Source organism: Pieris napi, chromosome 15 (assembly GCF_905475465.1).
Source record: "Pieris napi chromosome 15, ilPieNapi1.2, whole genome shotgun sequence".
Taxonomy (NCBI): Eukaryota; Metazoa; Arthropoda; class Insecta; order Lepidoptera; family Pieridae; genus Pieris; species Pieris napi.
This window is the reverse complement of record NC_062248.1, coordinates 2,109,420-2,134,521: the sequence shown is the minus strand read 5'-3', so window position 1 is coordinate 2,134,521 and position 25,102 is coordinate 2,109,420. Positions and strand designations below refer to the sequence as shown.

The 25,102-nt window shown below is 33.5% G+C and overlaps 2 protein-coding genes and 1 pseudogene across 5 annotated transcripts; 1 reads left to right on the top strand and 2 right to left on the bottom strand.

Moving 5' to 3' along the window:
- Window positions 1-8,660, bottom strand: part of LOC125056567 — a 32,972-nt pseudogene extending 24,312 nt beyond the window's left edge.
- Window positions 8,661-11,673: 3,013 nt separating this feature from the next.
- LOC125056834 (peritrophin-1-like) lies at window positions 11,674-12,894 on the top strand. The gene is made up of 3 exons (XM_047660139.1): window positions 11,674-11,808; window positions 11,877-12,409; window positions 12,663-12,894. The coding sequence occupies exons 1-3, from the start codon at window positions 11,802-11,804 to the stop codon at window positions 12,720-12,722; spliced, it is 600 nt and encodes a 199-aa protein (XP_047516095.1). The 5' UTR covers window positions 11,674-11,801; the 3' UTR covers window positions 12,723-12,894.
- A 3,229-nt stretch (window positions 12,895-16,123) lies between these two features.
- On the bottom strand, window positions 16,124-24,805 carry LOC125056564. 4 transcript variants are annotated; one of them, XM_047659721.1, is made up of 6 exons: window positions 24,444-24,805; window positions 23,656-23,825; window positions 22,956-23,106; window positions 20,373-20,504; window positions 19,690-19,852; window positions 16,124-18,047 (listed from the first exon to the last, which is right to left on the bottom strand). In XM_047659721.1, exons 2-6 carry the CDS (start codon window positions 23,789-23,791, stop codon window positions 16,749-16,751), a joined length of 1,881 nt encoding a protein of 626 aa, XP_047515677.1. In that variant the 5' UTR covers window positions 23,792-23,825; window positions 24,444-24,805; the 3' UTR covers window positions 16,124-16,748. The 4 variants fall into 4 exon arrangements, with proteins under 4 accessions (XP_047515677.1, XP_047515679.1, XP_047515676.1 ...); XM_047659723.1 differs by having other exon boundaries at window positions 24,685-24,800; XM_047659720.1 differs by lacking the exon at window positions 24,444-24,805 and adding an exon at window positions 24,223-24,355.
- Between the last annotated feature and the right edge of the window lie 297 nt (window positions 24,806-25,102).

Sequence of the window (25,102 nt, the reverse complement as noted above, 5' to 3'; positions counted from 1 at the left end):
TCAAAAAAAAATATTTTTTTTGTTGACTTGTGTTATCCAATTTTACCAGTGAGGGCCCTAATAATGTGAGATAGTCTTAGTGTCTGGTTATATTCGAATTATCAATGATAGCTTCAGTCGTAGATTTTTCTATTAATAAAATTCTTGTTCCGCCAACTTTTTGTCATTGTATTGTATAAAATATATCTTTTTCCAAATAACTAAACCGAACATACAAAAATAATAAAAATTGATCCAGCTGTTTATGAGGAGTTTGATTGACATCGCCAGAATTTTATATACATATAACAACATCTAAACTCTGTGGTTTCAATCAGTACGATGACGTCACATCCCGAATGGCGTACAATTATTAATAATTTAGATTGGATGATCAATACACTTTCCTGGAAAGAATGTATAGGACTATTATAATGTATATATGTAATGCGTAGATTACAGAATATTTATAATACCTGTGCATTGAGGGCCGCACTTTCTGTATAATTGAAATGCGAATTTACAGACATCATATTTACGCGTCGAACATCTATGGGCGTATGAAATGTCGCCGTTTCTAATTTTTTAAATGGCGTTTCCCACTTTCCCTAAAATATAATTTAAGTTAAAAATATGGGACATATATAAGTGGCTTAGTCGAGAGACGGGAACTGTCTGCGTTCTCTTCTTCTCTCTTCTGCGTCTATATCCAGTCCAGTTACTTTCCAATGGCAAACTCTCAAAGACACACACACACGAAGACGAAGCCTTTGAATCGTAAATGAAGTCATTTTACTGTGTAATAAGTCATCCACATAAACAAATATTACTATAATAGACATGTATGTACTCGGTGTACGCACACACCCACAAATCCTTTTTTTACACGCTTTATATTAGCTTCACTCGTATGTATGTATGTATGTATGTATGTATGTAACCGACTCCTTCGGACTCGATTTTGACCCACTTTAAACGGACAGATTTTATTCAAATTTTGCGCACGTGTCAAAGATCGATGACAATGCAATAATCCGAAAAAGAAAAAAAAAATAACTAAAAAATAAATAATAGTTAAAAAAAAACTAAAAACACGCTTTTAAAGCACATCAAACTAAAAAGTGTTTTGTTCATTACCATTTTCAGCCTAAATTAGGAATTGTTTTTCACTTTTTAGTTTGATGTGCTTTAAAAGCGTGTTTTTTAGTTTTTTTTAACTATTATTTATTGTTGTTGTACTCATAGCACACACGCGCCAAAAAGTATATTGCTCCGAATATATTAAATTTCTTCTTAAAAATAAGGTTAAATTTGCGTAGCCGAAACAATTAGGTGAAAGTGAAAGACTCATTCCCCCATTCCTGACACCTCAGTAAGAGAGAGACGCGCTGGACACTGATGGCTACAGATGTTTCGCTCTAGATGTTGCTGTTTTTATTTATAGAACACTGGCAGGACGCTTACCAGATGTTAAGTGATACCGCCCATGGACACTCAATGCCAGAAGACTTGCGAGTACGTGCCGGCCTTCTGAGAATTGGTACGCTGGTTGTAATTCACTTGAATCTTATCTTTCTACTCGAATAGAATCGCGTGTCTTCTTTCCAAATCTCATACATTGTTTATATTGCGCACTACATGGCGCTGACTCAAAACAAGGAACATTAACCAAAGCAACTATAATAAATAGTTATTTGTAGTATTACAAGTGTAAGTAAAGGCGTTGATTAATCCAATTGCATTGTAAAGGTATTATTAGACTTGAACAACTATTTATAAAACGCCGCTTCCACAAGTTCCATGAGACATGATTATTTTCTTCAACCTATCCGGTGCATTCTTGACAGAGCGGTCGTGATCGTTATGAAGTATGAATAGAAGGGGCAGATGTGATGGGCTTCACGACGTTTCGCCATCGTTGCCTATTAGAGGTCATCCTGCTGCACTGATTTAGTGAGTCTCCTACGGCAGACTTGATTTGGTCAGTCCAACGCGTAGGTGACCTTCCGCGCGGTCTATTCACAATAAATGATTATTTTACTTACATTAAAATATATAGCATTTATCATAATTAAAGACATCTCTGGATCAATTTCCTCTGGTGATATCATGTCGTGGATCATGTTAGCTGTTTGGGACTCCACCTAAAATTATTACAAGCTTTATATTAGCTTCACCTGTATGTATGTATGTATGTAACCGACTCCTTCGGACTCGATTTTGACCCACTTTAAACGGACAGATTTTATTAAAATTTTGCGCACCTGTCAAAGATCGATGACAATGCAATAATCCGAAAAAAATAAATAAAAAAAATTTAACTAAAAAATAAAAAATAAATAATAGTTTAAAAAAAACTAAAAAACACGCTTATTAACACGGTATTATTGTGAAAAGGCGTGGGTTGCTCTATAGACGAAAAATACGGCCAAGAGCGCCCCACGCTTTTTCACAATAATACCAGTATTTTTTGTTCATTACCATTTTCAGCCTAAATTAGGAATTATTTTTCACTTTTTAGTTTGATGTGCTTTAAAAGCGTGATTTTTAGTTTTTTTAAACTATTATTTATTTTTACTCTAAGTCACTCTGACAAATTGTGTTCACATTGTTATATTGAGAGAAAGTATTTTGTTTTTCTTAAAAAACATTTCATTCATTTGATTTTTATTAATGAGAAATAGTAACTGTTATATTGTAAACGTAAAATTTATTTAAAATTTTGATTCAGTATTTTTCTACTTAAAATTATTAAACAATAGTAATACACGTTGACTATGAGTGACTCTTTATACTTAAATGTGCTGTATGTGTATTGGAAATTTCAGAAAAAAATTCGTTACATAATACTTGAACGCTCCCTTGGACACTTTCTTATGTTAAATATTCTAATCAGTACATTAGGTGTTAGACATAATTTACTATTTCTACTACCTACTTTATTTAGGATCGTAATTTTCCATGATTTCTTAGTAAAGACAAATCTATTAAAAGAAATGGCTTTGACCCGAGTGCAACAGTGTACGAGGATCATAATTAGATCCTGAGCCACAGTAACCATGTTTGGTACATAAGAACAATAATAATAATCGATACAACCCTATAGGATCTTGGCCACAGATTGTATCCGTTTCTCTAATCAGTTTATTTCATAGACAAATCCATCAGCCTGCTGTCTGACACATGTCATCGATTTTTGGATTTTGACACATGTCGTACGAGCAAGTGTTTTTTTTTTTCTATGATTCAAAGTGGCTGTGGTTTGGATGAGCTTATAAGCTAAACTATAATGTGCGTCTTTACACACTTTGTAGCATCTTTGTAGCTTGTTACATGGACAAAAGTACTTTAAATTGTTATAATACAAGTTTTTTAATTGTTATACATTAAGTAAGCAAGCGATGACATTAATTCAACAAATGTTTGACGTCCAATATAACCTGGACCCACTGCACCCGGGCAGTGGCTTAACAATAGGGTGGCAGGGCTGGCAAAATGCCACGGGCCCCCGACCCAAGAGGGCCCCTGACCAAGAGACATTATGTTCTTTGGATAAATGTGAAGTCTCCAATACGTATTGGGCTACCGTGGAAACTACAGACCATTCCCTCTCGCCTAAGAGAGGAGGCCTATGGCCTTTAGTGGGACATATACAAAGTGTAATGAGTACGCTGAAAATCTCGAAGTTTATTAAAACTAAACTGAGTACGTGTCGATTTTTATTGGCCCCATCAAAAGAATTTGCCACGGGCCCCAGATTGTATAGTTACGCTACTGCCTTGTGCCTCAGCTCAGAACGAGGAAGTGTTAGGCATTTATTTAGATACTGGTTCAACAATGAAATCTTAGGGCATAAGAATTGAAGCACTCTCTCTAACTCTCTATAATAATACACATAGAAACAATTACCCATCCATTAATCTTGTCCGCAGTTATAACTGGAGATTCGAAATCAACTCTTTCTGCGCTAGAACTGAATATTTCCTTCGTGTCTGATTCAAATGAAGATGTTAATCTGGCCTGGGTACTGATGTATAGTCTACTAGCCATATCCAACTTCACACCAGGCAAATAACGCAATTCCGCGATCAAGTGTTTAAAATGTGATTTAATCTGTGAAGTAATCTCAAATATGACAACTGTCTTAGTTTAGTACAATTCTGGATGTTTATAATATACTTCGTTTTTAATGTACTGTCACCACGGGCTCTTTAAAGTAAAACTTCTTTAGGCGCATGAGGTTAAAATTTTTACGGACCGTCACGAAGTTGTGCAGCGTTTTTGTCGAAGAAAAGGGAGTGATTGAGACCGATTGAGAGAGAGTGAGAAGGGTGACCTTCTCTTTTTGAACCTTATAGAAATTTCGTAAAGAGAATTTATGAAATATTAGTATTTTATATTTTATGCAAAATAATTTATTGAAATCTCAAGTGACGAATTGTAAATTAAAATGCCACGTGTTTTTATAATCGAAGAAATAAATTAAATGTATTATTTATATTAACTTTCGACACTTTTAATATTTTAATGACAATTCAATTAATATAAGTGCAAGTGCGGTATCTCGGACACATAAACATAGTGTCAAAATATTATAGAACACTAAGACTGTTAATGAACATTACCTTAGTTTAAGCTATTCATTAGTATTGTAAAAAGTTAGGTCAAAATAATATTACTTATTAGCCATAATTATTGTATTGACTAGATTGTAATACATGTAAAGTCGCACTCTTTTTTGTGAACTTTATTGTAAGAAAAAAAAATGCAGAAGAGTTTTAATATTTATGTTAGGTAACCTACCTTCTTTTGACTTATAACTCCGATAGCCTCAAGCATTTCATCCAAACTGGTGTTAACAGCACCGAGAGCAAGTTTGCCGATAGGTAGCAGCGCTGATATTGGGGAACATATTGTATTGGAGTCTAAATTATCTAGTGCGTGGGCCTATAAAATAAAACACCTTATTCATATAATTTACATGATGCTTACTGTGTAATTGTCCCGTTCTCTCAAATTGTATTCACGCTGTGATGAAAAGAGATGCCTTATGTAAAGGACAAGAGAAAAGACAAAATTGGTTCTAAAATGTAAATGGTACTTCCTGTCCAATTCCTTCCCGAATGTCAATGACAATGTCCTTAGGCGTTGGTATCACTCAACATCCAGCCCGTTTGCCTTTTGTTCTTTCAAAAAAGACAACTGCCTTATAAAACGGTGTATAAAGTTTGTACCGTATTCGTTATCAAGTCTTCGATGTAATTTTCATATTTAACTTTAATAAGGCTATCATGGTCACAGTTATTTTTTTTAATAAAGCGATTAATAAGTTCGAATATTGTCCTTTTTTTTAAATTCTGTTCAGACTCCACACGCAGCTAAAATAATAACGCTTTATACGAGAGATTAAATTTTTTATGTAGACTTAAAGTGGCGTACGTCTCCCAACCCGTCTTGTGTCGGTTGTAATTAAATTTTTCTATGTGAACAATGAATACTTGCTCATACAGTTAAGGAAAAACATTGTAAAAAACATATCGAAGAGCCAAAAATCGCGTGGCTCATTGTGCTTAATACAAAAATGTATCAATAATACAGATACATAGCGATCCAGACATTGGGTACAAAAACATCGAGATTTTCGTTATAGTTTTTGCTAGTTTTTGAGTGAGATTCACAAATCAGACAGCGTGACTCCGGTACAACAAACAAATCATTTTTAAATCTGTTACGACGAAATACATTTTTGACATCATTTTCTTGTAGCGTCTCCTTTTGGAGGCTGGCAATCACCATGGCTTCTTTAATTTTGAATACCATGCTTCTAAAACAATATCCTGGTGCTTTCCATTTACCTCCATAATAACCTCGCATAATGCGGTCATATGTATTTATAATTAAAGAATGCCTGGATTTATAATATGTTTTTGGATTTATCTTCGTCCGTATTATAATTCTAGGGGAATAGAAAAGTGCAGCAACAAAGTATTAAATCGGTTCCTAAGGTACAATAAACTCAAAAGAGAAAGAAAAAACATGGCAGAGAGTTGCACAGTGCAGACAGAAATAACGTGATTTGGAGGAGGCCTTTGCCACAAATAGGCACACAGATATCTAGCCATTAAAGAGATGATATCTATATAAATGTATTCTATACATTGTATTGTATATCTGAAATTAAAGACTTTTATTATTATAATTCAACAATAAAGAAATGTCAAATAATTAGGCTATGGCTCGACCATTGTTATAAATTATATAACAAAACGCAAATGACAACTCACGTCTATGGTTTGTTTTTAAATTACCGTGGAGGAACACGTTGAACATAGAGTTTTAAGTTGTCTTTATATGAGAAAAAAATCGACTGTCCGTAAAGTCGGTTTACTGACTATAGTTGAACGTGACAACGTCATAAGAAAATACTGGTGGAATGGTTGCATTTTTCAAAAGAAAATTTTAATGTTATTTGTTTGATAGATATTTTGTATGGATATAGAGAAGGAGGTAAATGGAAATCACAATTGAATTGATCAAGTTACATTTATTTGTACGCATAAATACAATTATGTCAGTTTTTTAACGAACGAATGCTGCCGAACGCGGAGGCCGATTGTGCCTCTTTGTCGCTCGTTCCGCGCTCTCGCTTGAACTTCAAGCCTTAAATGGAACGCCTAACGGCCTGGCCACGGGGATCGGCGGTGCGAACGGCGATGCGGGAGGCGAGGCGATCATTCGCGCGGGGCCGTTTGCAGGCCACGGACCAGTCACGTTTGCCGCCGCGACCAGTAAGGAAGTTCGACAGCGAAATGTCTTTATCGAAATCATCTCGATATTGCTTGGAAAGTAATAAATAGCTTTTGGTGCAAGACCTAATATTTGGAGAAATTGTGGAGAATTCCACAAGAAGTATGAGAAATTCAGAATATATCCAGAAATATTTTTTTGAGTATACCAGAATGAGTATTGAACCTTCAATTATATTCTTATGAATATTCAACCAGAATTGGAGAAAAAAGTTAATGCAAATAGAATTTTAAGTGCCGCTGAAAAATTGTTTTTGAGATTAAGGTATATTAAATTAATGCTGTGGATGGCCAGACTTCCAAATAGCTGGTATAGCCAGTATTTCAGTAACAAAAAACTCTGTATTCATTTTTCGCCGCGACCACGACTAAACTTATTTATTCCCTTCTCTATTCGCCGCGACTGCCGCTCGACTCCGTGGCTTGCACCGTACTGATTCATGCATTTGTTTCGCTCGCCCGTCGCGACGTCAGTCGCCCGCGCGATTCGCTCGGTACATTTTGCCGGTCGCATCGCTGGTCGCCGTTGCGCGTGGCTTGATTAGTACATTGCTATGAGTTTATTTCAGTCGCTAGACGCATCGCGGTTCGCACCGCGCGAATATTCGCGTCGGCGAATGTCCCGTGGCCAGGCTGTAAGAGCGAGGTAACGCCGCATGCGTCATGTTTTTTCGTACAGCCGGCTCCATCGAATTATAAGACGTTGTCACGTCAAAAGTAAAACATTTCCGAGCATGAGTTTAAAATAAACAACAAAATTACCACAAAAAACGACTTTCTAATCCTTCCTCGCATATCTAGATTCTTATAAGAATTCGTTTCCAGGCTTCCCCCTGAATCTCTCATCTTTTTCTTTCTTCTTGTGTCGATTCCATTGACAAGGAGTATCATAAAAACTAAAACAGAGACATGAAAGTAGAATATGAAAATATTTCCAAGACCTTCTCTAAATGTTTTTCACATTTTCTGTAAGAGATTCTAATATCTACAATAGATTTATTTGTAGCATTTTTACACGCCCGCTGCTCGCAAACAGCTCGCGAGCTGCAAATTCGCGGCATATTTGCCAGATGTGGACGCACCCTTAGGTTTATTATTTTAGTTCCTATCATATTCCAGCTTTTAGTCGAAGTATGCTTACTCAAATAATCTCGACGTCTCTGTTTCTGAATGTATTATTTTGTTGGAATGTCGAATTTTAATTTTTAATACCAAATCATTGTCAAAGTATTGACCGCTTCTGAGTAAGAAAAGCCAGATGCGGACGCACCCTAACAGCGTGCTGGCGGCAATAGCGGGAAGGCTGGACTAGTCATTGCAATGGACTGCAAGTACCCTTTTTAGTTTTGTGATTTGATATACTTTAATAAAGTGGTACATTCCGATTGATTAATTTTAAAAATCTGCACAGTCAGCCATATATAAATAGGCATGCAAATCATATTAATTATAATAATTACAAAATATTCTCCCACACTTTAAAGGTACCTTTAATTTTGATTTAATGTTTGAAATTTAATCACCTTCCCCTTGAAAGTATTACGCAGCAGTAATATATAACTTCTAGGAAGGTGATTAAATAGTTTGAAATCCACCCACCGTAGTAGATTAGCCATTAATTTACGAATACATATAATATTTATTTTATATACGTATATATAACGCACGACTTCTTCAGTCAGCGTTGCCCATGTTTCATCATCAGCCAACTAAAGCGAAGGTCATATTTAAGACAATATTGTAACAATGACAATCATATGGACTTGTTTTCCGCTTGAATAAATAATAATTATGAATAATAATAGACATCAATAAAAAACTTACGAATAAAAAGTTTCATATTCGCAGTAATTGTAATCGTGTGATTAATACCGATGCTTTAAACAATATGCAATAAATCTCTTATCTAGCTGATTAGTTTGACAGTACGATTTTCTACGTATCGATCAATAAACTAGCCAATCTAATTGGGAAATAACTATTTCGACATATTCATTTAAAATAAGGAAGCACAACATACATGGTACCTACTTGTTTGAAATAACGTATCGAAAATATATTTAGTTATAATATTGGTTAAGAATATTGTCAATAATGTATATGTACATTATAATAAACAAAAAATAATAAAATAAATCAGCGGCGCTACAACCTTTTTAGGTCTGGGCCTCAGATTTCTGTATGTGTTTCATGATCATTTGTCAATCTAATAGGCAAGTAGGTGATCAGTGTCCTGTGCCTGACACACGCTGGCAAATTTTTGGGTCTAAGGCACCCGGTTTACACAACGTGTTCTTTCACCGTTCGAGCGATGTAAAATGCACATAGAAAGAAATCGGGGATCGAACCTACGACCTCAGGGATGGGAGTCGCACGCTGAAGCAACTATTACGTTAATATAATCGTAAAGCTTGTTATGGACTTTTTCGGCTCCCGGGTGCAGCGTTTTTGGTTTATGCGATTACTAAAAAAAATGCGCCTCAGATTTCTGTATATGTTTCATGATTATTTGTCAATCTAATAGGTATGAAGGTGATCACTGATCAGCCGGTTTCCTCACGATGTTTTCCTTCACCGTTCGTACTAATGTTAAATTCGCACTTAGACCGTTAGTGCACAGCTGGGGATCGAACCAACGACCTCAAGGATGTCGCACGCTGAAGCCATTATTTCTAAGTTATATTAATACATTGTTTATTCTCGTTGTATCATAGTGCGTAATAATTTCAGCAAAGATTTTATTCTAAGAAACATGACTTCCTTAGAAAACACTCAGGCGACAGGCCGTGTTACTCGTGACGCCTTGGAGTGTCACAAGTGCATCCTTGTAAATTACATGCCCCTAGTCCTTAGAAACAAGACATGTTTTTACCATTGTTTTCCACGTACGATAAGGCTACAATTATGCGTAATATACTTGAATTACGTACCGCATACCGCCGTAATGAGTGTGCGATTCTTTCGCGGGTTTTCTTATTTCAAAATTATGAATTTTCATTATTTAACAAACAAATAACAATCACTAAACATATAGCTAAAGTTGGAGTATATAATACACAAAGGTTTCAATGTTTACGAAAGTAAAACATTTATAAAAATGATTAATTGCATTTATATCTAAGCAATACCTAATTCGGCTGTGTTGTGTGATGGTGTGAAAGTAAGGTTATGTACAAGAGGTTGTGTAATGTGTATGTGGGGTATGCTCGTGATTTATTTATTTACAGCCCATAAATGGCCTTAACAAAAACCACTATAAAACTTCAATACAATTACGCCACCTTTACACGCTTAAGCGCTTTGCGTTTCGTTATTAATTATGCTTAAACCAAATTTTATCACAACCAAATCCCTACGAAGTTCTAGTGAATCATACCCTAAAACCCCCATCAAGAACTTAGAAGGGTAGAGGTAAGGAAAGATGTTGTACTTTCTTTTATATAAATTTCTAAGGAACTTCTTTTGCACCACGTGAGGATCGTAAAACAAAACACGATTACGAATCTATTGGGCAGGAACATGGAAGTGCAATTTTTCTAGAAGTGAGCTGCAATTAATTTCATTTGAGATGGCATGTAGCATTATTTCGTATTGTTTACGTCGAGAGTCTAAAGTATTAATTGTAAAATGTTCATTGAAAGGTTTCATTGTTGAAATATGTTCTTGAAAGATTATAATTAAGGCTCGTTTTATATTTATTTTATCGAATTCATTTAAGTTGCCGTTATGATAGAAAAAAAAAATAATAATATGATACAAACTTCTATGAGACCCCAGATTATAAGTATCAATCGTGCCTAACACATATCGTCTTCTAAGTTCAATCAGGGATTCACGATGTTTTCCTTCACAATACGAACAATTGTTAATAGAAATCAATTTCCAGGCGGTGTTTGACCGTTCGATGGAGTATCATATCCTTAGGCCGTTTCACCACTGCTCCGGTCCGGCAAACGTTAATTACCGATCCGATTTAGAAACTCACGACAGTACTTTGGTACTTCTCCACTACTCCGGCATCCGGTTTTTAACGATCCGATAACTTGCTAGATCGGAACGCGGTGGTTAAGTATCCAAGAGGTTATATAATTATTATTCACAGGTTTATTTATAGTTTGTTTAATTTGAAAGAATCTGGATAACCTGGACCAAACCAAATTATGTTGCTATTTATTTATATTTTTATATCATAGTATTAGTGAACTATTTATTGAGTAGATTATAATATTTTAAGATAGACAATATAAAAAAAGTAATAAACTTGCCAGGGCAATAAAATATTCAGAATTTAGAACGATTTCTTAATTAAATAAAGTATTTGGGTTTTAGTTAATATAGGTGTTGCATGATAAATATACAAGTATCGATTATTGTCGGATCGGATATTATATGTAGTAGAGAAGCGCAATCCGGCATTCCGATAATTTTCTCATGACTCATTTCGGTATCCGACGCCGGACCGGAGCAGTGGAGAAAGGGCTATAGGATTGAATCACCCACACCATTCCTCATACTTGGGAAATATCAGTTTTTTTCTATAGTAACTTATCTCATAATATATAGCCTAGTAAAATACAAAAACTTTGTCTAGATTAAAAATTAATATATTTGACAATTATCTTCATACTCTATAAGATGCCATGTCATTCACAATGTGTAGACTAATGAAAAGCGATGGTATTTTTGTACGATAAATCGGCATTGTCCTTGAACAATGAACATATCAATTGACGCCTATTTTCAAAGAGCTCAATCATAAATTACTCAAGCCTGATAATATGTTTTATGTTATTATCATATTCGTAATTTTATTTACCTTTAATGAAAAACATCAATTTACTTTCTTCCGATAGACAATTAAACAATAAACTTTATCATCTTTTACGGCTCATGTTTTATCAGAACTTTTGATAATATTTCAATTGCTTTGATTTCAAACGATAACGATTTTTAAGTTTCCTATAAATACTAATATAAACCCACTCGAGACAAGCATTCATACACCTTTGATCAATCATGAAAGGTAAACTTGAGGATTCAATAAAACAAAATACGTGATTCGATAATTAAACATAATTGTATCTTTTCCAGTTGCAGGTTTATTATTTTTGGCTGTGGCCACACTGGCCCAACGCGACAATCCCTGTCCACCAGAGCAAGCCGTTGATTGGACAATTGAGAAATTGTTCGCCCACGAAGATTGCAATAAGTACTACCAGTGCACACACGGTTATCCCGTTGAAAGAATCTGCCCAGAAAGTCTCCACTTCAACGAGCGCGAATCGATATGTGACTGGCCAGCTAACTCAAACTGCCAACCGAACACCCCACCAGAAACAGAAACCGATGAACCAGAGTTAGCATACCAATCAATAGTCAATCATGCATCAATCCAGAACCTATCAGACGAACCGGAAATTGTTGACGGGGATGTAACAGAAGTAGAAGTCCTGCCAACAGAGAAGCCAGGCATTGAGTTTCTGGAGAATGGGTGCCCAGTAGATCCCTTTATTCATTGGCTTGTGTCTGAACCAGAAAACTGCGGCGTTTTCTACGCTTGCGTATGGGGCAACAGAGTTGCAAGGTCATGCCCTCCTAATCTTCACTTCGACAAAGAACAACAGGTCAGTTATAAACTATAAGTAGCACACAAGTATAATTTATTATTATTTCGCATTACTTTGTGTTCGTCACATTTAACCAGATTTAGAAAATATAATTTTACGCGAAAAACTATATTGGTGTATTATATTGTAGCTATTTTATAGAAGTAGGGAAAATGTGTTTAATAATGTGTACTACATTCATAGATCTAGCCCTCCAACACTCTGCAGCAGAGCACCACCTAAAAATAATTAACAAAATAATTTGTTACAGGTATGCAACTGGCCTGTTTTCGCTGGATGCCAAGGAAACGCAGATGGTAAAGCGGAATAAGACAGAAAAAATACCTTCTATTTAAATGCTTTAATTATTGCTTTAGACTCCGAAGTTTTAATAATATAATTGTACAACATATATCTTTATAATCACAAGAAATTATTTGATTAACCTACCTACAACTAGACGTTTTTAGATTATTCTTAATAAATATGAATTGAACTTGAAATTATATACGTTTTATTCTCCTATATTATCAACAAACTGAACTAAATAAAAAAAATATAATCAAGAATTATTATTATCATTAAAATGACAGTTCGTCTCAACAAATTTTCATACAAATTTAATTTTCGACTTTCTACATTCACTACCTACTGTTAAGGCATCTTGATTAAACCCCCTGAATACAATGTCTTGATAAAATCGTAAACTGAAAATCTTTTAGATCATATTATTCAGTTACTATCCTGAAAAGCCATTATATATATTTATTGCCACAATAATTAAGGAAATCATACTTTTTAACTCAATTAACTAATACTCTTTATGATAAATCTATAATATAATGCTAACACCTTTTTAAGCTTTAAACTATCAGAATTTAGCGTTATATTTAAAAGTCTGTGGCTACAATATGACATATCTACATTATGTCTATGAATTTGACAACTGACAATTGTTTTATTCGGTTTCGGAACAGGGTTCACAACCGTACGATAATTATCGTACATTTGCGATAATTTCATAACTACGTACGATGTACGATGGTACATGACTATCGTACGCAGATTGTACGATAATTTCCAGTCTGATAAAAAATTTGATGATTACACAGATAGCCCAATAAAAATTACAGTTTTTAGTGTCAGTGCCATCTATTGGCTTATTTTTCTATTAGGAACTCTGCTGCTAGGAACTCGGCTGTCACAAGGCAACTACAGCAGATGAACAAAGCGTTAATGTACAAACACAAAAACGCATAAGAATGCACAGCCAAAAAATTCACGATTTGTATGGTGACGCAGATTTGGAAGTCTTCGATAACATTTTAATACCTAACAAATTTTAAGTGATAAAAATAATATGCGATGTTTACGGACAATAGGTATATCACTTAGAGCGAACACCATATTGTTCAACGAGAAAATATTGCGTATTTTTGTTCCTCTTTGACGGAAGAGATTGAATTATTATTATTTTTTTCAATTTGAAAAACACAAGTTTACAAGATTTAAACTATAAATCGTTTGCAACATTTTATTTTCACGATTCATCTGATTTTTTAAAGTATTTTTAGCAATTTTCCTGACTGTACGATAATTTATCGTATATGGATCACATATACGATAATTTTACGGCCCTGGTACGATAACTGCCTGGCTTCAGGTTGTGAATAGGGATGGCGATTCTTTACGAAAAAGATCGATTTTTAAATCGATTCGAATCGTAGTCTAATGAATCGATTCACGAAAAAATCGAGGCCTACAAAATCGATTCTTAAAAAATCGATCTTTTTTTCAAGTTTGCGTTTACAATGTAAATTTGTATCAATTTTACTAAAAACAAGATTAATATTGCAATTAACGATATCTTATCAATAAATAGATAATTGGACATAAAGTAATCGTGAATGAAGTATGAACACTTCCATCAATAAGAATTCCACATATTACTTATTAGTTATTTCAATGCTGATTATTCCTGTGTAAAAGTAAATTTAAATGATAATCACAACTAACAGAACAAACTGAAAATAATAGCGTCAAAGTAAAAAATAAGAAGCGCTTTACTTATTTACTTACCTACTCTCAATTAGTTATTATTTCGCAACAAACACTACATGAAAATCTGATGAAAATCAATCATGAAAATACTTATATTACGCTAATAACAGTATTCATTAAACGACAACAACAAATGAATAATGCAATATCAATCGTCACAGATTATAAATACATAAAGTCAAAGACTACAAACGTAACTTTTTTATTAAAGAGAGGCGAGTAAAGGATACTAAACATACAGCCATCTCGCGAGTTTATGAGTAGTTAACTCTTTAACCGGCAGCACTCTTATAATTCAGGCACATTCAACTAAATGCAAATAATTGTATGGTTTATACCAAAACAGAAAAAATCGAATGTCGATTTTCAAGGGTGATATATCGATTCAGTGAATCGATACAGTACTTCATATCGATTTAAAAAATCGATATTTTCTGCTCGAAAAATCGATTCTTCGATTAATCGATCTCAGATCGCCATCCCTAGTTGTGAACACTGTTTCGGAATTCGGCATTGTTCAAGACTCAAGTGTTTTTGTATTTCGGCTGTCTCTACTCTGAGTTACTCTCTAGGATTCCTTAGTAGTATAAAGTATTGATTATTGCCAAGGTCAAAGAGACTTAAGTAGTAATAAATACATTTATCACTTTATTGTATAAACCTATTTCGTAACCCAAAAAATGATTCCGAGTGAGATCTTTGCTGAAGATATGATGAGTACCATCATTCGGTACGGACTCTACATTGGGGCAGCATTTCAACTAGTTTGCTTACTGGCAAGTGTTACCCTAACGGACGACCAAAGTGAACCTTACCCATATGAAAAGGTATTGTAATTTGTAATATATACTAAACAATTATAATGTTATAAGTTGTGTGCTGTTGTCTATTTAATGAGAAACCTATCATCTACGCTCCTAAAATTTAATACTTACATTGACGTACCTTATTGCTTTGTAACTTTAATTCATGAACTAATAACATTGCTAAGTTCAATTAGTATGTATAATATTAAAAGAACATAATACTATTTAAATTTATGATGCAAGTTTTAGGCATCTACTTACAAAAACACAAAAGCCAAAACCACCTACTTGCATTAGTAAGTTACATGAGAGCAATTTGTATTTTGATACAAATCATAGTGAAAGATTATTGCACCTAAAATAATTATAATATTTTCTAAATGTTTAGTCCTACACCGACAGCGATGAATGTAGTTCAGAACAATCATCTCCCGGACATCGAGCAACAATCTCTAGAGCACGAAGGCATGACAAGAAAAAACGGCGTTAAGCTATGAGTGCTACTTTTATCAATTATTGTTTAGTTCAGAATCAGTATAATTGAAGTTGAGTAAACTTAGTTCTGTTTAGCTTTGATGGGTCAGTTTAAATAATACTTTTAAATTGTGGAAATGTTTAACTAAGTAAAGCAATTGGCTTAATTTGTCATAGATGTATTCATTACGTATTTAATAGAAATAGATCTCTAAAATGTATTGCATTTAAACATGGCTGTTAATTAAAACCGTTTTGTAAAGAGTTTTATAATTTTTTTATAATTATTTGGTAGATTTAAGTGAAGGGAATACTCAAATATGAAATTCAAATAGCTTTTAAGTTTTTACGTATTATATACTTTTAATGTGAATTGAGAAATAAAAGACTATTATTATGAAAAGCGTTTATTATTGAGACTAGAAAGTTTACAGCTTGTGATTATTGCTTTTAATATCTAATAAAATCTCATTTGATTTGTGCAAGGCACTTAGGTAAGTACTATAACAATGTTTAAGGCACATTTTCGGCACCATATATTAAATTACATATACACATTAAAAAAATTGTGATGGCACATTAGTTTCGTATTATACATATATTAAAATATATATCTCTATATCAAGAATACTACAAAAATATCTTACCTAATTTTATAACATGAATAAAATTTATTTTATGCTCTAACATACTTTAAATACCATATTTTTGTACATAATTATTTAATACTATACCATCTTTGGTTGTAGTTCTTTTTATAAATATTAATTTATAGCACCTTGTAAAAATATTATTAAATATATTTATTCAATAAAATGTGGTTTAATATCACTTTTGATCAATAAAATAGAGTATAATTATAATTTTTTAACAATAAATAAATAATTTATAACTTTAAATTCATCGAAAACATTTAGTTCTTAATTTCTAATGTACAGCACCAGACAGTGCAATTTCTGTATGCACACAAATACATATAAGTACACAAATAAATGCATAATCATTACTACGAAAAGCTAACTCGTTGTCATATTAAAACTTGGTGTCTTCAAAGCCGTTAACAAATCATTATTAAGAAAACGTTTAAAGGTCTCCACATTTTTAATACAAATAGTAACGCAACAAGATTTTTTATCTCTTTTGTCATTGGTTTGACAGCAGGTGCTATTATCTGTATCACAAGAACATGTCAACTTCTTTAAACTCTCGGCGACACTGGCCGGCGTGTCATCGTAGCACTCGTGCGTATAGACTCCATACTCTTCTAAATTTGAATTATTATGTCGTTTATGATAATCTAAGAACGTGTTGTGGTTTGTATCTGTGGCTTTACCGCATCCAACTGCGCATTTCATTTCGGCGTGATTGCATTTGCAGTTCACGCATGAGCATTTATCTTCGCAGCAATCTTTGCTATTTGATTTTACGTCGTTAGAACAATTACCATTGGGATCGCATTTACAATTAACGCAGGAACAAATGCCTGCATCGGCCGCTAATTGTTCTAGAGCATTCCTCTTCTGTTTGCCGAATATATTCTCTGTCCTAACCACATACATATCGGATGGCGGTTCATTGTCAAATAGAAGTGTGTCTTCTAAAGCGAGATCCGTATTAAACAGTACGGAATTGGAAGGATTAATTTCAATATTGTGCTGAACTTTTGGGGGTGGCGTATTTAGAGATCTGTCAATCGAAGGACCGGGTTTAAGAAAATCTATTTCTGTCGGACGATCGAAGTTTGTTACCAATTCACTGTCATTAAACACTTTATCGCTGACATCTAGTATGTTAGGCGTATCTAGGTCGAAAGTTTCGACATTCGCTGTAGGTACTTCTGAATTAAGGTCTATGTAACTTTGCATGTGTGTGGGGACAAAAGTGGCAAGGGTGAATATATTTTCTGGTGTTTTCTCTTTGATGCTGACTGGGGTTTCTTGTATGGAAGCCGCTAAAGCTGTGACGTCAATCCACGGCGCCTGTAGTTCCACTTCGTTGGCTAGGGCTAATTGCATCGCTTTGGGTTTGATGTCCATATTTTTATTCCAGTCGATTTTCTTGGTCTTATCATCGAAGGGGATTAGGTCAAGATTTGTGATGTCGTAGTTAGCGTTATCGTTAGTGTTGTCAAAAAGTAGTTCGGTTATGTCGACGTTGTTAGAGAGAGGATTAATATCGTCTAGGCTGCCGTCAGTGGAGTTGGACTCTGTGGTGATTTTTCCGAAGGATTCGAGGAGGCTATCCCAATTCATCCCATCTGGCGGTTTACTGGGAAGGGGTTCTGATACTTTAACTGGTTGCGGCTCACTTTCCGTCTGAAAAGTCAAATGGGTAATATAGTAATTGCAAAACCTCTAGTCCAATCTGTGAAATATATTATTCTTGGCTGAACGTGCACAAACGGCTGTGTGCACAAATGACTCAGATTGCAATTGTTTTTTCTTTAGAAAAATAAACAACTTCAACGGTATTTTGTTCAATGTATTTTGAATACACAAGAGAATAATATATCCTACTGGTTTAGTGTCTTGAAGCACACTTTCAAATAATAATTGTTATGCCGATATGTTGCTGAAAGTTTATAAAACTTGCCAACTACTGCTGCTGTCGTTTGGCCACTGAATTAAAAAAAAAACAACATATCACTACAACCTTCTGGTCTAGGTCTTGCATTTTGTATCTGTTTCGAGATCATTTTTTTTTTTTCAAATAAACAGTGATCAGTCTGCTGTGACTGACACATGTCATCGAACATGAGACATGCCGTGAAAGTGAAACTTCTTTGGCAAACTAATTTTTAACTCTTGTTCATATTTATACAAATCTAAAACTTTAGATTTCCGAGACTTAGAGGAAGGGAAAAAGTAAGATATGTTAGGAATTTAATGAATTTAATTGTCATTAAAATATTAAAAGTGTCGAAATTAATACAAATAATAAATTTAATTTTTAAAATTTATTTTTTCGATAGTAAAAACACGTGGAATTTTAATTTACAATTCGTCATTTAAGATTTCAATAAATTATTTTGCATAAAATATAAAACCCTTCCCACTCTCTCTTGATCGGTTTCTCCCTTTTCTTCAACAAATACGCTGCAAATCTTCGTGACGTTCCGTAAAAATTTTACCGTCATGCGCCTAAAGAAGTTTCACTTCAATAAATTATTTGTTTTTGTGAAGCGGCAGTAATTTCAAGTTGTTGCGCCTCAAAATTATTTTAACGCGAACAAATGAAATAGGCTCAAGCAGGGTAAAACATTAGCACCATCTTATTTTTACAATTACATGATAGCTTACTTAACTTCAAGTAGATGATCCTGGGTGTTGTATCGTTGAACAAAAAAAAATACCATTATAACAGCGGATTAGTCATTTAATAATGCTTTCTTTAAAATTGATCAGCCCACTACCGAATATATCCAGCTCCGGATAATCCGTCATAATCGCGAAGAATTCGAATGAGAATTAGAGGTTACTACGAATATTATTTAAATACATATAAAGAAATAATTAATATTAGATTAGATTCTTTAGATTATTGATTATATATTATGTGTTTACCGATGTTACATTAAGTTCGTTTGTTAGTCTGTGGAAAACACGCTAATAGTCAAAAATCATTTATTCATGTTGGTAACACAATGTACACTTATGAACGTCAAACGCTTGGCTTGTCATTTAAATTAATTCGATGATGTGTTTGTTAGAACATTTTGGATTATAAAATAGAATAAAAGTGATTCTTTTAAAATACATATTTCAGCAACACATTTGAGTTTCATTCATACATTAGTATGTTATCAACAATTATTTCTTAAGTATAAGTTGTGTGTTAGGTCCATGGAATAGATAAATAAGAATTAAAATAGTAATTATAATCATACCGCAAGTGTATAACGCGTCATTAAACAATCATACAACTAATGGTGAAGCCGAAAGGCATAAATGTTGGTACCTGATGTTTAGCAGCGTGGGCTCTTAGACTGGTGGGCGTTGCGAAATGTTTTCCACAAGATGGTGCGGCGCACGCGTGCGGCCTCGAACCCGTGTGCGTACGCGCATGTGCCTTCAAATGGTGAGACGCGGTGAATGATTTACCGCAACCGTCTGTTCCACATCTGAAAATAAGATATGAAGTTGGAATGAAATAATGAACGAGATTATTATTAATATTTATTAAACCAAATAGTTAATATTTCTTAACCCCTAGACGACATGTGATCTGTGTCAGTGATAATTGGATGGATTGCTCTGATTCAGATATGCGTACCAGTGCTATGTGGAACCAGCTACCCACAAAGTATTTCCGAATCAATTCTAGGTCTTTCAGGAGAAGTGTTCTATTAAAAGGCCGGCAACATATTCGCGAGCTCTGTGGCATTGAGTGTACAGAGGCTACGGTATCACTTAAAATCTGGTGAGCGTCCTCCCCGTTTGCCCCCTGTTATATTTAAAAAAAGTGACTTAAAGCCGGTGGTGTTGCAACCTTTTAAGGTCTGGCCTAATATTTCTGTGCATGACACACGCCGTCGACTTTTTGGTTCATCGTAAGTGCGTTGCCGGCCTGTAAAAATAATCTGAAATTGCTATTAAAACCTTGTCTATCGTAAGACGTTATGCTAAGTAAATATATCTCACTTGTACGGGCGCTCCTGTGTGTGTGTTCGTATGTGTTTCTTCAAATCGCTTAGCGTCGTAAAGAACTTTGTACAACCCTCAGCCTTACAATTAAATGTATCACCACTGTGTAATCTTTGGTGAGCTCTTAATCTGTAATTGTAAATGAGACGAAACAGATAAAAAAAGTTCGTTCGTTTTTTAAGGTAATTCAGTCAAATTTTAGTATAAACTTAAAAAGCATAAACAATAAAATTCATCACGTAATGTCAACAATCAAGACCGTCAACCTTATATAAGTTCGGCAACCAGTGCCATAGAGTAACACAGATAAGTGCATAAAAAACAATTGACAAATGACTTAGGGAGCGTTCAAGTATTACGTCACGCAATTTTTGTAACGTAACCATGTAACGCGCCGTAACGTTTTTCTGTACCCAATAGTAAAACGTTTCGTGACCACCCAGTGATGTAAAGTACTCTATTATGTGGTGTAAAGTACTGGAAAGTCGATAATAATATTAACAATAACGCGTAATTCAATCCCCGCCCCGCATCGTAACGTTTTACAAGAAGACGACCCCCCCCCCCCTTCCCAAAATTTGTTACGTAATAGTTGAACGCTCCCTTAGACGGTGCAAAAGTAGAGTACTACTGATAAACTAGAACGTTTCTTGAATTACAATTACTGAACCATTTATTTATCAAATGGTTAAGAAAAACGAATTTTCAATTAAAAAGTATTATGTTCCAAATTAGCTCAATAAACAACAATATAGGAAGCGTGCCAAATATCTAGCAATTCTGATCTCTGGCACAATACATTTAACGTGCGAATATCTTCCTATCAGCAATTTGTCACCTATCAATCCTGTAACATGTTCGACATGTGATGTGATAATTGCGATGTTTTATTTATTTCGTTACCTTTTCTTCCAGACAACCAAGGTATGGAGAAAAAAATATAAAAGTACCTACTGAGGGTACAGTACAAGTGCAATAAAAATTAAATGACATGTATTCACTAGAATTAATACTAATCTAAAAAATTGTTTTTGAATTTTTTTTAAAAAAGTCTAAGAGCACCTAGCTAATTGTTCAAAGTATTTCTGGACCCCTTAGGTTACTTCTAGATTCCGGCAACGCACCAGCGAGACTACTGACAGTATTTATGGATATTACTTAACATTTGTGTTATATTTTTCTTAAATATATATAAAATTCTCGTGTCACAATGTTCGTTTCCATACACCTCCGAAAAGGCTCGACCGATTCTTATGAATTTTATGCATATTTAGTCAGTCTGAGAATCGGCTACTATCTATCTTTCAAACCCCTAAATGTTAAGGGTGGGCCACTGCTAAAAAAATATTTTTTAGATAAATTTTTTTGGTTTTATTTTTTTATGATACAGCATACAAAAATACATACAACCCTTAATTTTCACCCTTTTACGATCAACCCCTATTTTTAAGTATAGTAGATAGTTATTTTTATTGAACTAAAAAAATGTTTCCTAGAAATAATATACAAAACAACGTTTGCCGGGTCATCTGTGGGCTAGACCGAGGTTGTAGCGCCACTGGTTGTTAATATAAGTCTAATATATAAGAACTGAAATCTTTAGAATACCTCACTAACAATTGGTTAAACAAAATGACCGAATTTCGTAATAGAAGACCACGAAAGGAAACACCAAACATGATAAGTATAAACTAAAAATTAAAGGGGAACCACAAAATTTCGTGGCAGATATGCGGTATAGAAATAGTTAAGCTAATACATTCAAAATTGACTCTTAATCCAACGACATAAAGTTGATTCACTAATTTGCATTAAAATCGCGCGTTGATACGAATTGGCAATTTCCCAAGTGATCATAAATCTTAAGAGTTGTTCTGTTTAGAAACTCATGTTTCGAAAACAATAACCCTTTTGTTGGATTGCATAATCTTTCAAGTCCAAGGTACTAGTGACGTCATCATTAATGGGGCTTGGGGCTGATAACCTTCTCTATTGCACAGAAGCAATGTTATAATTTATTTTTAATGTGTTTGTATAAAATAAATTTAAATTGTAGCTGAAATAAATATACTTAGGTAGAATAATGTATGTTTACTTTAGATATATTATAATTTAATACTTTTAATGACAAATATATTAAAGTAATTAGATTTTTGTTATTTATCATTCGTTTTGCATTGTTTAGACAGAAATGACAAATAACATACCTTGTTTGACCATTTTTTACGAAGATCGAACCTTGTATGTACATTATGTATATAATAATTCGGGTAAATTACTTAACAAACACTTTCATAAAACTATCTAACTAAATATATTATTATACATACAGACCAAAGATTCAACATAAAATGGCTAGTAATAATGAAGTGCTATATAACATGCAATTCCTTATACCTGTACTGTATTAACAGAAGCAAGATAAAATTGGTAGCTAACCAAATACAACAAAGACACCATACTAGACAGTATATTAGTAAGGACAATAGCAAAATGATTCTGTAACTGTATATGATGAGTAATTAATAGCAATACATAAATAAATTAATTCAAATTTAGAATGTACGAATATCAATGTACCTGTATAGAGTGTTGAATGCCTTATTACAATTTCCCATATTACATGCAAATGGTTTTGCCTTTGTGTGGGCTCGCACATGAATCTTGAGACTATAGGATGTGAGAAACGCCTTATTACATGATGGCATCGGACATGTGAACCTGTACTCGCCTGAAAAGATCAATAGGACATAGCTTAATTAACTAAACCCGATAAACTAACTAAAAAAAGAGTCTTGTTAGTAATAGGTGGTAAAAATAAATTATTACTCCCAAAGTTTAAAATACCTTTTAAGTAATATAAGTACCTACTACATAGCAAAAATAGTGATGATACTATATAATTATTAGGTTTTTTTAAGAACTTACAGGTGTATAGTTAAAACAGGCAGCAAAAAGTGGTTCTAGTAAATCAAATAGATATCTTTTAAGAGTCAGAAAATTTTCTTGATTAATTTTCAAATCTCTAGGTCTTTAGAAAAATAGCCAAGATTAGAAAACTAAGAATACAATATATATAGGTAAAAATACTAACATCAACTATGTTCTTAAGTAAAATTGTTACCAACTTTCAATTGACTAGTTATACGTATTTGGTATCCAAATTACATATTTATTTCACTATATTAAGAATTGATACATTGATTTCTAGAAATATAAATACAATAGATGGTAATATATTGTTTGACGATATGGTGTGTTAGAAATATTTAATCATTACCTGTGTGTGTTTTCAAGTGGGTTCGTAGATTACCAACTGTACTATATGTTCTCTCACACCCATCATATTCACATTTATATCTTGCACTATTATCTTCTTTTACCTTGCATTTATCGATACATGCTTTAGTCTCCATGCTTTTTGGCAAGATTGGTATATGTTCATTATTTCTGGAAATTCAAAATTATTTTTAAATTTAACACTATTAACTACAAATATATAAAAAAGATTCGAAAATATAAAAAGTATTATTAAGTTAATTAATAAAAACCTTTTAGACAGCACCCATTTCTACCAGATAGCTTTGATTGACTGAATTGGTATATAAATTGATATTTAATAAATGTTCATCTTAAAAGTATAGTCAAACTGCATTATTGCATTATGCTTTGTCATAGTTGTCTTAAATGTATGTTATGCTAAATATTGTGTATTCTCAGTTTAAATACGAAATATTTAGGCAGAGATTTTGTAATCATACATAGAATTATGTTTATTGGTTAGAGTAAGCAAGAAGCAAAGCGTGGTTTTGTTGCGCAAATCGATGTGATATTTAACGTAAGTTACCTTCCAACCATTAATTATGAAACCTAAGAGTATTCTTAAACCATAAGACGACACAAAATTAGTATAATCACATCTCATAGTGATGGTAATGTACCAAAATAGACTGCCCAAAAATGTATTTGTGGGATAAGGACAGCATTAACATTTTAATCAATGAATGAAAGAGATCGAAGATATTATTGACAAACAGCTGATTTTTTCAAAATAATACAACAACTTACCGCAGTATTGAACTATTTTAAAGATTATTAATTACATATAATTTAAGTCCAAAAAATTTGTGTGATTGACAAAATAATTTAAATATAGTTTGTTGTAGTTTAGTTAGCTTTCAATAGTTTATCGCTGTCCTTGAAACTTTGTTTACTGCTGTCAAACTCTGAAGACAAATTCTTCTTGTTGTTGTCAGAAAAACACAAAAGATCAAATGTCTTAAATAATTGAACAATACTTTGTACTAACTCTTCTTTAAAAACTGTTTCATCCCTAATTGTTTGTGATTAACAGGATTTAGATATTAATTATACTTGCTTTATAAATATTTTAAAATAAGCGAAGTCCAAACTCTAGTTGTCATGTATCATTTGACACTAGAAGCATTTTGTATTTGCTGTGTGCTGACACTCACGACCATAGAATACATTTAAATACTGACAATTAACATCTGGGGACCCAAACATATTGTAAAATATATAGTATTTTCTTGTTTATTTGCGGGAATATACACTAAATTACGTTTTTGCAATATAACCTTATTATTAGATAAAATATTCGTTAAGGTTATAGCATGAATGCCAATGAATTGTCCGGTATAAACCGGACCGACCAAGTTATTGACAGAGGGCGCAGTGACTTTTCACAACTGTTCGAACTTTACTTA

Excerpts from the sequence above, each read along its gene's own strand:
- LOC125056564 (XM_047659720.1), bottom strand. Across the intron at positions 20,505-22,955 it reads GCATTCAACACTCTATACAG|ATTAAGAGCTCACCAAAGAT; the intron begins GTACATTGATAT and ends TTACAATTACAG. Across the intron at positions 19,853-20,372 it reads ACACAGGAGCGCCCGTACAA|ATGTGGAACAGACGGTTGCG; the intron begins GTGAGATATATT and ends TCTTATTTTCAG.
- LOC125056834 (XM_047660139.1), top strand. Across the intron at positions 12,410-12,662 it reads ACTTCGACAAAGAACAACAG|GTATGCAACTGGCCTGTTTT; the intron begins GTCAGTTATAAA and ends AATTTGTTACAG.